This window comes from Dipodomys spectabilis, unplaced genomic scaffold (genome assembly GCF_019054845.1).
Source record: "Dipodomys spectabilis isolate Male_0828 unplaced genomic scaffold, ASM1905484v1 ptg000329l, whole genome shotgun sequence".
NCBI classification, from domain to species: domain Eukaryota; kingdom Metazoa; phylum Chordata; class Mammalia; order Rodentia; family Heteromyidae; genus Dipodomys; species Dipodomys spectabilis.
In genome coordinates this window covers 4,250,170-4,267,153 of record NW_024871006.1, presented here as the reverse complement: position 1 = coordinate 4,267,153, position 16,984 = coordinate 4,250,170, and the positions used below count along the sequence as shown (strand labels likewise).

General features: G+C 53.1%; 1 protein-coding gene across 2 annotated transcripts; it reads right to left on the bottom strand.

The window, feature by feature from the left end:
* Positions 1 to 601: 601 nt before the first annotated feature.
* Positions 602 to 10,061, bottom strand: Slc16a5 (solute carrier family 16 member 5). Of its 2 annotated transcripts, XM_042665438.1 has the most exons (5): positions 9,987 to 10,061; positions 9,675 to 9,889; positions 5,952 to 6,095; positions 3,351 to 4,160; positions 602 to 1,483 (listed from the first exon to the last, which is right to left on the bottom strand). In XM_042665438.1, exons 2-5 carry the CDS (start codon positions 9,871 to 9,873, stop codon positions 1,242 to 1,244), a joined length of 1,395 nt encoding a protein of 464 aa, XP_042521372.1. In that variant the 5' UTR covers positions 9,874 to 9,889; positions 9,987 to 10,061; the 3' UTR covers positions 602 to 1,241. The 2 variants fall into 2 exon arrangements, with proteins under 2 accessions (XP_042521372.1, XP_042521371.1); XM_042665437.1 differs by lacking the exon at positions 9,987 to 10,061 and having other exon boundaries at positions 9,675 to 9,974.
* Positions 10,062 to 16,984: the final 6,923 nt, after the last annotated feature.

The window sequence follows — 16,984 nt, the reverse complement described above, 5'->3', positions numbered from 1 at the left end:
ACTTTTCTGCCTGGGCTGGCCTTGAACCATGATCCTCAGGTCTCTGCTTCCTAAGTAGCTAAGATTACGGGCGTGAACCACCAGCACCTGGCTTTACTCTTTCCTTTTTTGATTTGACTTGTTTTATTATAAAATTTTATTTTGGAGGGGCGTACTGAGGATCGAACCTAAAGCCTTGTACATGGCAGGCAAGCCTCTCCCACCAAACTCCATTCCCAGTCCTCAGCAATTACATGGTAACAGCAAGGAAGAGGGGTCTCAGGAGGCCAGGCCAGGATCTGGGAAGGCTTCTGTTGCTTATGCAACAGTCTTTGTGTGTGTGTGTGTATGTGTGGTGTGTGTATGTGTGTGTGCACGCCTGTGTGTATAGGTATTGGGGCCTGAACCCAGGGCCTTGTATTCTACTTGAGCCACAGCTCTACTTCTGGCTTTTTGTTGTTGGTGGTGGTCTTGGGGCTTGAACTCTGGGCCTAAGTGCTGTCCCTCAGCTCTTCAGTTCAAGGCTAGTGCTCTACCACTTGAGCCACAGTGCCACTTCTGGTTTTCTGGTGGTTTATTTGAGATAAGAGTCTTGGAGACTTTCCTGCCCAGGCTGGCTTTGAACCAAGATCCCAGATCTCAGCCTCCTGAGTAGCTAGGATTACAGGCGTGAGCCATGGTGCCCGGCTTCATGACAGTCTTTCAGCTACCTAAGCAAGCCTTTCCCTCTGCCGGTCATTTGAATGTCTACTTCCCCCAACCCTATACTGGATACAAGGGGAGACTGGGGGAGACCCTGCTGAGTGTCAGGGAACCCCTCCGACTCCCCAACTCAGAGACCAAAGCTAGAGGCCTGCTCCAGGACAGCAGCAGGGGCTCCCTTCCCCGTAGTCTGCTCATGTGTCAGGGTGGGGGAACTCCACACCCCCTTTCATCTGTCCTCATTCTGTATCCAGGCCACCTCCTCAGCCTGGCCCTCCGTCCAGTCAACGTGAGGTCCGATCACTTGTGTGGAGGCAGACTTGCTGCCTCCAGGGTCATGACCAGTCACTTTGGAAGCGGACCAGAGAAGGTCAAAGGAGAGCTGATGTTGGAGGCATGCAAGTTGGACGTGAAGATCCAACGTGCTGTGTTGTAGTAGCAGCAGTGTGGAGCCAGCCAGGCTGAGCTGGCCTTGGCTGCCCCCAGCAGGACTCAGTGGAAGGAAGCCAGGAAGGGTCACTCCAGGATACTGCTTGGAAGGTCTTAGGCTGGCCTCAGGCTCACACGCTGGTCACGTACATGCTCTCCGTACACAGCTCCCTCTTGGGTCTGTCTTCCAGGATAAGACCTGGCACTGGAACAGTCTCTGAGGTGTCTCCCTTTGCCTTGTCTTGCTGGCCTTTTCTCTCCCTCTTTTGTAGGGAATAGAAGCTGCCACCCATGAAGAAGGCAGAGGTGATGAGAAAAAAGCTTGACATGTAGAAGACATAGCTGAAGTTGTCAGTGCTGTCCAGAACGAGCCCTGGGAACAGAGAATACAGCAGGCCATTGCCTGGTGCATCCCAGGATGCTCCCAAGGATGTCTGCTCCAGAGAGCAGAGATTTTATTTTATTTTCATTAAAAAAGTATTGGAAGCTGGGTGTTAGTGGCTCACGTCTGTAATCCTAGCTACTCAGGAGGCTGAGATCTGAGGATCACAGTTCAAAGCCAGTCCCAGCAGGAAAGTCTGTGAGACTCTTTTCTCTAATAAACCATCAGAAAATCAGAGTTGGCATCGTGGCTCAAAGTGGTAGAGTGCTCGTCTTGAGTGAAAAAGCTCAGGGACAGCGCCCAGGCCCTGAGTTCAAGCCCCACAATCACCACCACCAACAACAAAAGAATGGTGAGGTGGGTTGCTGTCACTGGGACTTGAACTCAGGGCCTTCAATTCTTCTTTTTTAAAAAAAAATTTGGCTCAAGACTAGCACTCTACCATTTGAGCCATACCACCTTCACTTCTGGCTTTTTGGTGTTAACTGGAGATCAGAGTCACGCTAAATTTTCTGCTCAGCTGGCTTTGAACCTCAGTCCTCAGACCTCAGCTTCCTAAGTAGCTAGGATTACAGGTGTGAGACAAAGCACCCCGCTTAACTTTCCATCATGTCACTCTTCCAGTAACTCCACTAAGTCATTCATCTGCCAGGCAGCCTCCTCTGTGGACCTCATCTTATAAATTTTGTGTTTCTCACTGTAGATCACCACCGTGGCTCCATTCCCCACTTCTTCGCTACAAGGTAAGCCCCCAAAAGCATCATTTTGGCCAGGCATATCCAGTGACTGTCCTGGGTGATAAAGGGTTAAGGCACCTGTTCTGTTTGGCATTTTGCAGCTGTCATTGTGGCTCAAAGAAGGAAATTATTTCCCTGGGCCTTCCAGGTAGGAAGTAGGAGAACAAATACACAAACCTCATATTTTTTCTTCCCTCCCTCCCTCCCTTTCTTCCTTTCTTCCTTTCTTTCTTTTTTTTTTTTTGTCAGTGGTGGGGCTTGAACTCTGGGCTTGGGCACTGTCCCTGCGCTCTTCAGCTCAAGGCAAATGCTCTACTGCTTGAGCCACAGTGCCACTTCCGGTTTTCTAATGGTTTATTGGAGATAAGAGTCTCACAGACTTTCCTGCCCAGGCTGGCTTTGAACCAAGATCCCAGATCTCAGCTCCTGAGTAGCTAGGATTACAGGCGTGAGCCACTGGCGCCTGGCTTCTTCCTTCCTTCCTTCCTTCCTTCCTTCCTTTCTTTCCTTTCTTTCCTTCCTTCCTTCCTTCCCTCCCTCCCTCTCTCCCTCCCTCCCTCCCTCCCTCCCTCCTTCCTTCCTTCCTTCCTTTCTTTCTTTCTTTCTTTCTTTCTTTCTTTCTTTTTTCTTTCTTCTTGTCGGGCATGGGGCCCGAAATCTGGGCCTGGGCGCTGTCCCTCTTCAGCTCAAGGCTAGCACTCTACCACTTGAGCCACAGTGCCACTTCTGGCTTTTTCTGCTTATGTGGGCCTCATGCATGCAAGGCAAGCACTCTACCACTGAGCCACCTTCCCAGCCCCTCTTCCTCTCTTTCCCAGTCCTGGGGCTTGAACTCAGGGCCTGGGTGCTATTCCTGAGCCTCTTTGTGCTCAAGGCTAGCACTCTACCACTTGAGCCAGAACCCCACTTTCAGCTTTTTCTGAGTGGTTTATTGGAAGATCAGAGTCACACTGAAGCTCCTTCACCGGCTGGCTTTAAACTGTGATCCTCAGAACTCAGCCTCCTGAGTAGCTAGGATTCTAGGTGTGAGCCACCAGTGCCTGGCCAGATTAGATTTCTTGTTGACCCAACCTCTGATTCTGGCCCCCACAAACCCCACCCTGGCCCACCCAGGATCTCACCAGCCAGCGGAGGGGAGATGAGGGATGTGAGGCTGCAGAGGACACTGACGAGGCCCAGGGCGCTGGGGAACCGGTCCATCGGGACGATGTCCATGAGGACTTGGAAGAGAAGGATTCCTATCCCGCACATAGACACGCTGTACACCAGGCAGTAGCCCACAAGCACCCAGAATTCAGCAGACACTGGACATATCAGGTTGGTGAGCCCATTGAGCAGGATCGCCAGGCTGAATAAGTACTTCCGGTAGTCAGCAAAGCACTTCCGACCTACCAACAGCCCAGCGATGGGCCGCAGGAAGATGTTGCAGAAGCCCACGATGGACATGAGCAGCGCAGCCCAATACTCCTCCATGCCGTACCGCATGGCATATGGCACCAGGAAGATGTGTGGCAGCGAGTAACCCAGGACCATCACCGTCACACCCACGGTGTACACGCAGTAGCCCAGGTTGTGCCGCAGGATGTCACAGGCCAGGTGGTACCGGAGGGTGGAGCCGCAGGTTGCCAGGCAACCATGGGATGGCGTCTTGGGGAGTGGGGGGAGATGGTCTCTGGTCTCAGGGGCTTCACTGGTGGCCACGGGCCTCATGATGGCGCCGCAGATGCAGCAGTGGAGGAAGGCCCCGCCGAAGACCAGGAAGGCACCCCTCCATCCCAGCTCCTCCAAGAGGTAGCGGGCTAGCAGTGGCCACAGGGTGACTCCTATGGAGATGCCTATGGAGGCCAGCGCGTTGGCCAGTGGCCGCCGGCGGACGAAGTACAAGCCCAGTGCGGTGACACAGCCCTGGAAGCTGAAGCTCATGCCCAGGCCTGTAGGGTGACAGTGGAAATCAGGGCAGGGGCATTCTGGGACCTTTTACCCACACTCAGATTGGGGGGGTGGGCAGGGAGTCTGAGGGTCAGGTTCCACGGCTGCCTCTGTTTTTTTGTTTTGTTTTGTTTTGTTTTTTGGGGGGGTCCGGTCGTGGGACCTGAACTCTGGGCCTGGGCGCTGTCCCTCAGCTCTTCAGCTCAAGGCTAGCGCTCTACCACTTGAGCCACAGTGCCACTGCCGGCTCTTTTCTTTTTGCTTATGTGGTGCTGAGGGATCGAACCCAGGGCCTCATGCATGCAAGGCAAGCGCTCTACCACTGAGCCACCTTCCCAGCCTAGGCCAGAGTATTTTTACGTCCACCTCCCGCTAAGCATCTTACCCCTCAGATCTGCCCGGCAAGCCTTGCCAGGGGCACCCACTTTCCCTTGGTACAACCCCAGATCACTGTTTTTTTTCAGTTGTGGGGCTTGAACTCCCTCATTCCCTCTGTGACAGCAGGACAGTTTCTCCTCCAGATTTTGCCCCCACCTCCATCTCCTGACCCCTGAACTGTCTGCTCTAGCTCAAGGCTTCTCCCTTCGAAGCCCAGATGGGGCCTTCCATCTTCCCCATAGGGGAGTCTCTTCATAGGTGAGGTCTGCCCCATCCTGCCAGTGGTTTACTCCTTAGTGTCTTAGTGCTGTCTCCTCCTTTTCTTCCTCCATTTTGGTGCCAGTACTGAGGCCTTGAACTCTTGCTGAGCTTCTTGGTTCAAGGCCAGCATGCTATCTCTTGAGCCACAGCCATACTTTCAGCTTTTTATGGTTAATTGGAGGTAAGAGCCTCACAGACTTTCCTGCCCTGGGTTGCCTTCAAGCCATGAGCTTCAGATCTCAGCCTCCTGAGTAGCTGGGATTACAGGTGCGAGACACCCGTGCCTGGCTCATTAGGAAGCCTTTCATCCAGCCTGCACCCAATCTCCTATTCATACCTCTCTGACCTACTGTTACTTTGTGGGAAAAGCAAGGTCCCTAGCTGGGAGGTAATGGAAACCTGGAGGGGCGGGGCCTAGCGGGAGCTCTTTAGGTCACTGAAGGAGGTGCCCTCCCTCGGGAAATAGGACTCCAACCTCTTCTGACCTTCAGATGAGTAGTTTTGCTCTACTCTGCTCCAAGCACAAAGTGCTCCTCACCCCACAGCCCTAAGCTACCAGGAACAATGAATCATGGCCTGAACCTTGCCAACTATGAGCTTTCTTTCTTTGTAAGTGGATTACCTCAGGAATTCACTGCACTAAATGAAAGCTGACTAATACACTACTCAACTGTCCCTTTCTCAAACTTCTCCACCTCTGCTGTGTTTCCTAGGTGTCCCCGCTAGTCTATTTCTTGTCTCGTTTTATGCCTGCCCATCTCCCCTACTGCCTGGTCTTCTCACGAACTGTCGGGATGGGAAGTATTTAAGCTTTTTTGGGGGCCAGTTCTGGGGCTTGAACTCAAGGCCCCGGCACTCTGCCCAAGCTAAAAGGGGAGCATATTCCTTAAGCCCACAGTACCATTTCTGGCCTTTTCTGAGTAATTTATTGGAGACAAGAGTTTCATGGACTTTTTTGCCTGCTCTGGGTTTGAACCACGATCCTCAGATCTCAGCCTCCTGAGACAGCCCCCCCCCCCCCCCCCCGGCTTAAGCATTGCTATTTATCTGACAATTATCCGTCTCTCTGGCTGGACTGTAAGCAGTTCTGGGAGGTGAGCAGGCTTGCTGGCCCTGTCCACTCCTGCCACCATTTTCGATGGACTGACAGTCACCTGTGATCAATCCCGCTGTGAGGAAGAGCTGGACGAGGGTCCTGGAGAAGGAGCTGGCCACCATGCCCAGGCTGGACAGCATACCCCCTAACATCATAGTCACTCGGCAGCCGAAGCGCCCCACCAGGATGCTGCACAGGGGTCCTGTGGAGAGCCAAGGGTCAGCAGGCGACACCCAGTGAGGGACTGGGGAGAGGGGTCCCAGCAGGAACTAATAGGTGGCTTCAAGGACACAAGCCCTGGATCCTGCCAGACTGATTCCATCCTGTCATAGTTGTGGTCTAAGACTTAAGGGTTCTCTCTGCCTCAGTTTCTTCAGAGTAAGGGGGAGTCAGTCTAGGTGATGTTGAACCTGACAAGGAACCCCATGGGCACACCAAGGCCCGGCACTGCACACGGCTGGTTCCTGACTTTTGTGCATACCCTTCAGTTGGGGTCTGTCTCATAGTGCGCCTCTCAGGCATCTCAGCCATAGAGAATACTTCTGCCCTCTTCTGTGCTGACCGAAGTCCTGTGTAGCACGCACCACTCCCCTCTCTCTGCCTGCCAGCCTTGCACATTTAGGTGGCTCCTGAGCCACCTTGTACTTGCTTACTCTGGCTTCTGGAGAGAATCAGGCCGGGTACCTTCTCCTCTCCCATCACTTCCGGCTACCACCAAAATCCACATCTAGGACTAGGAGTGTAGTTCAACAGCAGTTCAGCCAGCAGCAAAGGCTCATGCCTGCAATCTTACGTAGGTACTTAGGAGGTTGAGATATGAGGATCAACACTCCAAGCCAGACTGGGCAGGAAAGTCTGTGAGTCTTATCTCCAGCTAACCACCAAAAACAAAACAAAACAAAAAAACACCAAAAAACAAAAAACGGTGCGGGGAGGTCTGGGAAGGTGGCTCAGTGGTAGAGCGCTTGCCTTGCATTCATGAGGCCCTGGGTTCGATTCCTCAGAAAAAGCTGGAAGTGGCTGCTGTGGCTCAAGTGGTAGAGCGCTGAGGGACAGCACCCAGGTTCAGAGTTCAGGCCCCACGACTGACAAAAAAAAAAACAAAGCTGAAGTGGATCTGTGGCTCAAATGGTAGAGCAAGCTCAGGGACAGTGCCAGACCCTGAGTTAAAGTGAGGAGGAGGAGGAGGAGGAGGAGGAGGAGGAGGAGGAAGAGGAGGAGGAGGGGGAGGAGGAGGAAGAGGAGGAGGAGGGGGAGGAGGAGGAGGAGGAGGAGGAGGAGGAGCCGGGCACCAGTGGCTCACGCCTGTAATTCTAGCTACTCAGGGGGCTGAGATCTGAGGATCGCGGTTCAAAGCTAGCCCAGGCAGGAAAGTCGGCGAGACTCCCCAATTAACCTCCAGAAAATCGGAAGTGGAACTGTGGCCCCAAGTTGTAGAGCACTAGTCTACAACGAAAGAGCTCAGGGACAGCACCTAGGATCTGAGTTCAAGCTCCATGACTGGAAAAACAAAAACAAAAACCCCACAAAACAACAGAAAAACAAAAACCCTCAAAATTCCACCTCTTCTTCAAGTCCCCCACTCCAGACATTTGTCTCTATGTGGAGAGGGACCTGCTTCTAACCCTGACTGCTTGCTTTCTAGCCTGACAGGTAGAAAACTAGCCAGTCTGGTTGTCAGCTCCAAGACACCTTGCAGAGAGCCCCCAGCACACACGAGTTTCCCCGAGTAACTCTCCCGGAGTGCAACTGGAGGGCCAGACAACGCGGGCCTGTGCTTGTGCAGGTGTGCGCATGCGTGCCGGTGGTAGAAAGAGGGTGTGTTGTGTGAGCCAGTGTCAGTTTGAGGGCAACAGAGGGAGTGAGCAGCCCATCCTCAAAGACGACCAAGCAGGAGCCGAGGGATAGACAGGGCTGTAGAGAGGCTCTGACCACTGGTGCTGAGTCTTGCCTAACTCAGGAAAGGTGACCTTGGGGCAAATCCCTGAGTCGTTGGCATGGGGTGGGGCCCTGGAGGTGGCTGTTCCTTCTGCCAGGGGCATGGCTCCTGCCAGGAACCTCTCCTCAGCCACGGGCAAGCCTTGCAATTTGGGATTGCTTTCTTCATCTCTAAGATGTGTGTGTGTGGCGGGGGTGGGGGGGTGGGGGGTGGGGAGGTGGGGGGGTGGGGAGGGGAGCCTGGGGAAAGGACTGAAAGTTTCAATGGTATGCTGAATGAGCATGGACGAAAAGGCGGGTGTCTGAGAAAGGGACAGAAAACCCGACAGAGAGGACTCTCACACCAACAGAGACAGGGCGCCTGCTCTGGGGGGGGAGCAGCGGGTCCCCGACTGATGCCCCAGGTCCCTAGCCCCTGCCCCAGGTCCCTTTGGCTGCATGAGAAACAACGGTCAGAGATTCCCATTGCTTAGTCCAGCCCCGCAGGCCAAGAGGTCACGTGTTCAGGGCCAGACCTGGCTTTACCCCTCACATTTTGCCCAGGCTGATCAAGGATCATCCTGACAGGTCAATCTCTCCTGGTCTCCTTCCTCCAAATACCTAGAAAGAACACCCTAGAATAATCATCAGGGTGCTGGTGCCAGGTGGAGGGAGTGGCCAGGCAGAGAACTAGGGAGCTGGGGTTTGGAGGTGGGCAAGCCCTGAAGTTGGGTTCGTTTAGCTGCTGTTGACCAAGAGCCTCCCCTGAAGTCACTGTCTCTGCCATCTCCCCAGAGAGCTCCCGGGAACTAGGGTTCCCATGCAGAACTCTCAGGGCAGCTCCTAACCTGCCCCCAGCAATGTGGGGGGGCAGGGAGGAAAAGGGGAGACAGTCACATTCCTGGTCACATGCCAACCTGGTCACAGGCCTCTGGGGCCAGAGGTGAGAGCAAGGAGAATGGGAAGATGGAGGCTGCCTCTTCCCAGGCTCTAGCCTCAGTAGGCTCCCCTCTGTAAGAAACCCCCGGGAAAGGTGGGGTGCAGGCCTTGTCCCTCTTCTTCCTGAGGCCCTGTTCCCATACTTAAGCCCCGATAAGGGTCTTTAAGATTCTCTTCAGTCAGGCACCGGTGGGTTACGACTATAATCCTAGCTACTCAGGAGGCTGAGATCTGAGGATCGCCATTCAAAGCCAGCCCCGGGCAGAAAAGTCTGTGAGACTCTTATCTCCAGTGAACCACCAGAACACCAGATAGTGGCACTGGAGCTCCAGTGGTAGAGTGCTCATCGTGAGCTGAAGAGATCAGAGACAGCGCCCAGGCCCAGGATTCAAGCCCCACGACCGACCCCCCAAAAAAGATACTCATCATTCATAGCTTGTGTATTTCCCAGTTCACATCCCACAGAAGCAGGGTGGGACGCAGGGCGTTACCTCCAGCCTGCGGGGGAAGAAAGGACATTGGGAGATGGCCCAGTTGGAAAGCAGCAGGTCCTGGATCTGCTGGCCCAAGTCCCAGCTTTTTCCTGTTTGGCACTGGGATGGATCCTCCATCCCACTGAAAGGACTCTCTAGGAATTTGCCTGGCTTTCCACCCACCTCAGTACCTCTGCCCTGTCCTCATCCCAGGACAGCCTCTTTTCCCTGCCAGTGGGGGTGAGGGGTGGGGCGGTGGGTGGCCTTGCTGAGATCCAGTATATCTCAGGAGTATGTCCAAGAGGCAAAGCCTGGGATGGCAGACAGTGAGAGAGAGAGAGACAACAGATAGACAGAGACAGAGACAGAGAGACAGAGAGAGCACCAGGAGGCTGGCACATTGTGGCCTCTTCCCCCCCCCCCAGCCCTCACCCCCTTCCCACACTGCTCACCCCCAGCGTGGAGCATGGACCCCATAATGGAGGGGAGCCAGGAGGTCTCGCTGTTGCTGGCCTGGAAGTCATGCTGCAGCTCAGTGAAGAACACGCCGATGCACATAGGGAAAGCCAGGGTGAGGGCCTGGGTCACCAGGGAAGCCAGCAGTACCACCCAGGCCCATCTGCCATCTGCACGTTCCAGGGCCTGGGGCATCCTCTGCTGCCACTGCCTGGGAAGGGAAGAGAACGGAGCTTGGGCTTGGCGGGCTGCCAAGCTCCCCTGCCACCTCTCCTGCCTGGGTGACTGACACTGTCTCCTCCTCATACCCCAGCACCTGCTAGCACCGAGGGCACCGCCCCCTGGGAAGTGGCCAGAGACCCACGCATCAGCCTGGCATCTCCTTTCACCCACTTCTCAGAGTCAGCCTGGGAGGAGGGGACAGGAAGGGCAGCAGGGGTGGGGCAGGCAGTGACCAATGGCGCCAGGCAGGTAGGAGGAGCTCCTTCCGGTGGCTACATCACCTGGCACTGGGCAGGTAGGACCACTCCACTACCTGTACACCTCCCTTGGGGGGGGGCTGCTGAGGCCCCATTGGCCCCAAGGGTATCCATGGATACAGTCCTACACCTTGCCAGCCAGGCTTCCTGCATACCAAGAGACTTTCTTTCCTCCATGCCGCGCCAACAGCCTAAGTCCACAATCAGCGTTGCTGAGTACAGCCAAAGAACAAACACACAACAGCTTAACAAGGGCCCGTGACCTGCAGCCTTCAGAGATAAGCCACCAGGGTTCATCTAGAAGCCCTCTGGAGTCTATCATAACCTTCCTCTCACTCAGGGAGTTCAAAGTCGAATTCCATAGGCGGATATTGACCTGCCACCTGCCGAGGCCTCGCCAGGCCCCTCCCAACCACAGAACCACCAGGCAGAGATGCCAAGCACCGGAGCAGGTGCACAAGTTCCCAGGAAGATGCAGAGATGCACAGACCCATGGACAACTCTGTGATATGCACAGGCACATACACACAGCCACACACTGCGCAGGCCTGTACGCACACACACACACACACACACACACAGAGCCATGCAGCTACACACACAAATAGTTACACACTCTCACCTTATATATATGGACCCACTTTCACATTCCCTGCTCCTTCCCTCTTTTTTTTTTTTTTTCGGTCCGGTCGTGGGGCCTGAACTCTGGGCCTGGGCGCTGTCCCTCAGCTCTCCAGCTCAAGGCTAGCGCTCTACCACTTGAGCCACAGCGCCACTTCCGGCTTTTTGCTTATGTGGTGCTGAGGAATCGAACCCAGGGCCTCGAGCATGCAAGGCAAGCGCTCTACCACTGAGCCACCTTCCCAGCCCTCCTTCCCTCTTTTTCTTTCTTTTTTCTTTTTTGTCCATTGTGGGGCTTGAACTCTGGGCCTGGGCGCTGTCCCTCAACTCTTCAGCTCAAGGCTAACGCTCTACCGCTTGGCCACAGCGCCACTTCTGGTTTTCTGGTGGTTTATTGGAGATAAGAGTCTCACAGGTGTTCCTGCCTGGGCTGGCTTTGAACCCTGATCCTCTGATCTCAGCCTCCTGAGTAGCTAGCATTACAGGTGTGCGCCACGGGCGTCCAAGCAATAATTATTGATTTTTTTTGGTCGGTCGTGGGGCCTGAATTCTGGGCCTGGGCGCTATCCCTTAGCTCTTCAGCTCAAGACTAACGCTCTACCACTTGAGCCACAGTGCCACTTCTGGCTTTTTCTGCTTATGTGGTGCTGAGGAATCGAACCCAGGGCCTCACGCGTGCAAGGCAAGCACTCTACTACTGAGCCACCTTCCTAGCCTCTTTTCCTTTCTTGTGGCACTGGAGCTTGAACTCAGGGCCTTTTATACACATTTTCTCTGTCCCTCTCAGATTTCTTGTCTTGTTCATAGCTAGTATTCTACCACTTGAGCCACACCTCCCATTAATTGGAAATAGTCTCACAAACATTTTTTTGCCTTAAACAGCCTTCTCCAGATCTCAGCCTCCTGAGTAACTAGGATGACAGGTGTGAGCCACCACACCAGCCTACCTGCTTCCCTTCCCTTCCCTTCTCTTCTCTCCCTTCTTCCCTTCTCCCTTTTTTCTTCCCTTTCTTCCTTCCCTTTCTCCCTTCCTTCCTTTCCTCCCTCCCTCTCTCCCTCTCTTTCCTTTCTTTCTTTCTGTCTTCTTTCTCCCTCTCTTTCCTTTCTCTCTCTCTTTCTTTTTCTTTCTTTCTTTCTCCCTCTCTTTCCTTTCTCTCTCTCTTTCTTTTTCTTTCTTTCTCTTTCTCTCTTTCTTTGTTTCTCTTTCTCTCTCTTTCTTTCTTTCTGGAGCTTGAACTCAGGGCCTAGGCACTGTCCCTGAGGTTCATTTGTTCAAGGCTAGCACTCTACCACTTGAGGCATAGGGCCATTTCTAGCTTTTTCTGTTTATGTGGTACTGAGGAATCAAATCATTCTACCACTAAGCCACATTCCCAGCCCTCTTTCTGTTTCTTAATGTAGGTTCTAGCTATGTTTCTCAGGTTAGTCTAGAACTCACAGGCTCAAGCAATCCTCCACCTCAGCTAGAACTTCAGGTGTGCACTACTGTGCCCTGCTGATCCCAGAGTTTAAAAAGAACAACCTATAGGGCATATTCTACCCTGCCCCAGATTAGTCCAGTCCATCTTGTACAGAGAATCTGTTTTTCCTGAGTCACTTTACGTTAGGTAACAATGATGAGGTAGAATGACTGGTAACTTTTACCTTCAACTAACTGTCCTGTACTGGCTGATAAGTGACTTATTCACACTAATAAAAAAAAAAGCCAAACACAAAACACCTGGGAGCTCATTGGACAGAGACCCATGGATGACACAACTCCCTCACTAAAGACACATCTGAGGAGAGACAGGACAGAGTGTAGTATTGAACCCCCACTGTCACTTTGTTCATGACAAAGTATACACCTCTGCCCTAGAGATTGCCAGGCATGAACTTCCTTCTCTGTGTGAGTGTGTGTGTGTGCACGTGTGTGTGTGTGTGTGTGTGTGTACATGTGCCAATACTGAACTCAGGGCTTGGATGCTGTCATTTAGCTTTTGCCCTCAAGATCGGCACTCTACTACACTTAGAATCCTAGCTACTCAAGAGACCTGAGACCTGAGGATATTGGTTCAAGACCAGCTTGGGCAGGAAAGTCTGTGTGGCTCTTATCTCTAATTAACCATCAAAAAGCTGGAAGTGGAGCTGTGATTTGAGTGAAAAAGTGAAAGGACAGCATGCAGGCCCCGAGTTCAAGTCCTAGAAGCAGTGCGTGTGAGCACGCACACACACACACACACACAGATTAGCATGGAATCAACAACTTGTGATTGCTGTGGTCAAGACTTCAAGTGAAGTCAGGAGAACTCAGGGAAGCAAAGCCGATGAAACCACTGTATGTTTTGTGAATCTACTCATTTTCCATATACACCAACACTGTGGAAAGACAGGCTGTCCTGCATGGACATTTAAACATGGAGATGTAAAACTGGCTCTGCTTCTTCCAGGAGTTCTGTTCTTGCAGCACATGGAAAAACCATGGTTGCTGCTGGACTCTCCCTCCCTGAGCTCCAGTGTCAAGTTCCCACGTCCTTCTCTGGTCTGTTGGTCTGTCTGTCCTCCTCAGCCTCTCCTGCTCCCCGGCATTCACATTGGCTGCTTTCCCAGGGCCCACCAGCCTGTCCAGTTTCCTCCTGTCCTTCCCAGCTCCTTCTCTCCACTGACCTGCCCTGATTCCTACTTGTTCTTCCTCATCCTGCCCCATGGGGAAGAAGTCTCATTCATTCATTCATTCATCCATTCATTCATTCAATTATTGTACCAGTACTAGGGCTTGAACTCAGGGCTTTGCACTTCCACTTGGCTTTTATGCTCAAGGCTTTACCATTTGAGCCATACCTCTCCTTTGGTTTCTTGGTGGCTCATTGGAGATAAGAGTTTTATGGATTTTTTTGCCTAGGATGGCACTGAACTACAACTAAGATTACAGGCATGATTTTTTTTTTGGGGGGGGGAAGGTTAGTGGTGGGGGTTGAACTTGGCCTGGGCACTGTCCCGCAGCTCTTTAGCTCAAGGCTAGCGCTCTACCACTTGAGCCACAGCACCACTTCCAGTTTTCTGAGTGGTTTATTGGAGATAAGAGTCTCACAGACTTTCCTGCCCGGGCTGGCTTTGAACTGGGATCCTTAGATCTCAGCCTCCTGAGTAGCTAGGATTACAGATGTGAGCCACTGGCGCTGGGCTGTCCTTCAGGTCTTTTGCTCAAGGCTAGTGCTCTAGCACTTTGAGCCACAGTACCACTTACAGTTTTTTGGTGGTTAATTAGAGATGAGAATCTCACTGACTTTATTTTGTCAGTCATGGGGCCTGAACTTTGGGCCTCAGCTCTTCAGCTCAAGGCTAGCACTTTACCACTTGAGCCACAGCACCACTCCCAGCTTTTTCTGCTTATGTGGTGCTGAGAAATCGAACCCAGGGTCTCATGCATGCAAGGCAAGCTCTCTACCACTGAGCCACCTTCCCAGTCCTCTCACTGACTTTCTTACCCTGGCTAGTTTTGCAGCGTGATCCTCAGATCTTAGGCTTTCTGAGTAGCTAGGACCATAGGCGTGAACCACTAGTCCCTGGCTGCAGCCGTTTTTCAGGGGCTTTTTGCCTTGCTTCCTGTGACCTTTACTCTGTGCCTAACCTTCCCTGAAGCTTTCAACAGGTGAGGCTGGTTCTACACTTCCCAGGTCTCCTGCCTGGGACCAGGAAGCCAAGGACCTCCAGGACAAATGAGTCAGGAAACCCCGTGACCTCTGCTGTCTTCACACACCGGGAGCCTTGCTCGGAAGGTCTCAGGACATGCCCAGCCCTCCCCAGGGAGCGCACTGCCACCCCGCATCCCCAGTGACTCCACTCTTCCTGCGAAACTGCCCCTCCTACATTTCCAGAGCTAGCGCATCCACCCCCCCCCCCACATTTATATTGATGGTGTCTTCCTGTCCCTCCCACAACCAGTTGGCTCCTCTTTCTCAGTTTACTTGCTGCAATTCTGTAATTCATAGCCAGAGAAGTGACATTGGTCCTTCACAATTTAGCTCTTGCAGCACTCCTAGGAAACCTGTCCCAACCCCCACTCCAGACTGGGCTATATTATCATCATCATCATTATTATTAATCTCCTCATGGTGGCTTTCACACCGCATTGGAGAGAATCCTTCCTTTGTTTACCCTCACCCTCACCCTTCCTACCCACTTCTGCCTGCAGCAGGAGAGCAGGGATGTGTTTACACCCCCAACCCAGCCTCTGGTTGAGTCCAAAAGATCATAATGTAACTCACCTATTCCAGAAAATTCAGAGAAGTGAGAGGCTTGGAGAATGATCTCTGCCCTGCCCCAACAGGGAAATGGTCTTCTTCCCTTTAGGCCAGGAACTATAATGCATGGTATGAATGCCTGGTGAGCATCTGGGAGGAGGAGGAGACAAGATGAGGCGCCCTCCCCACACCCCCATCTTCTGTGTGTGCGTGGTGTTGGTGGGGGGCTGAGGTTGTGAGACCTGCTCACCTCAGATCTACAACTCCCCCCACCCCCCGACATGTGAAATCAGTTTCCCAGCCCAGCAATATGAAGCTGCAGTATTTATTAGAAGGACAAAGTTTCAGTGATGTTTCTAGTCCTTCCCTCATCATATAGTCCCTTGTCAGTGTGTGTGTGTGTGTGTGTGTGTGTGTGTGTGTGTGTGTGTGTGTGTGTGTGTTAGGGCTTGAGCTCAGAGTCTAGGCATTGTACCTTATTATTATTATTTTCTAGTGCTAGGGCTTAAACTCAGGGCCTGGGCACTGTTCCTGAGCTTCTTTTGCTAGCACTCTATCACTTGCGCCACAGCACCACTTCCGGCTTTTTCTGAGTATGTGGTACTGAGGAATCAAACCCAGGGCAAGCACTCTACCACTAAGCCACCTTCCCGGCCCCTACCTTAGCTTTTTCACTCAACGCTGATGCTCTTCCTCTTGAGCCCCACTTCTACATCTAGCTTTTTGGTGGTTAATTGGAGATAACAGTCCCACAGCTTTCCTTCCCCAGGCTGGCTTCAAACTATGATCCTCAGATCTCAGCCTCACGAGTAGCTAGATCACCAACACCTGGCCCAATCAAGGACTTTATCAGATGGAGGAGCCCTAAGGCAGGAATCATGGCATAACATAGCCCTGTCCCTACTTCTTTGGATCTGATTACTGTCATCACAAGGGCGAGACTGCTCTCAAGCTGGGCTTTGGGGGAAACCTAGAGTCTAGAGTAGAGGTGCAGCCTCCTCTTCCTCTTCCTGCTCTCTTGGGAGAGTCCCAAGGGCAGACAGTAAGGAACTACGAGCCTGGGAAGTATTGTAAGGGTTCTGGGGATCCTCCCCCCAATTCCATATAGATCAGGAGCCCAGGGCTCCCACCTGGCGGAGCAGTGAGGGTCAGCCTGAACTTGAGCCTACAAGCTGACAACTCCCTGAGCCTGGGAGGGAAGTGGGAGGGAGGGAGGCGTCCCCAAGGCTGGAGATCTGGGATGAGTCACCCACTTCTCCTGCCCTTAACTGGCCCTGCATGAGCCTCCCCACCACACACCCCTGCCCCACCCTGGTGACAACAACCTGGTAGGGGTAGGATAAGCAATGGAATATATGGCCTCCTCTCACTCTGGCCCTATCCTGGTCAGCCCCTGTGGGCATCTGGTTCTACTCCACCTTAGTTAGCATTCTTCCCTGGGGTGATCTCCTCTGGGAATGCCAGGAAGAGCCGGCCTTGCTTTAGGCTAGAGCTTGGTGGTGTCAGCTTCCCCACCCCCAAGGCCTTGGAAAGGGGGAGTTGCTCTAGAGGGCCCCCTCCTGGGGTGTGAGGGTCCCCGGTCATTCTGGGATGGCCAGAACTTCTGGGAGGACTGGGGTGGGGGATGCATAACAGGATGCACAAGCACACTAGCAGCGATCTCAGGGGGCGAAATGCCTTGGCTATGCCTGGGGTCCTAGGGAAGGCCACTCACTGGCTTGCCTTCCCATCCCACGGAGAGAAGAAGGCTCCACTCCCTTCAAAACCTGAGTCTAGCAGCCCTGGGGCCCAGCCTTTCAAGCGGGGCAGCTGGGCCTGGCGCCCATGGCTCACGCTGGTCATCCTAGCTACTCAGGAGGCTGAGATGTGAGGATCTCGTTTCAAAGCCAGCCAGGGCAGAAAAGTCTGTGAGACTCTTATCACCACTAAAAAAAAGCCAGAAATGGAGCCATGGCTCAGGTGGTAGAGTGCAAGCCTTGAGCC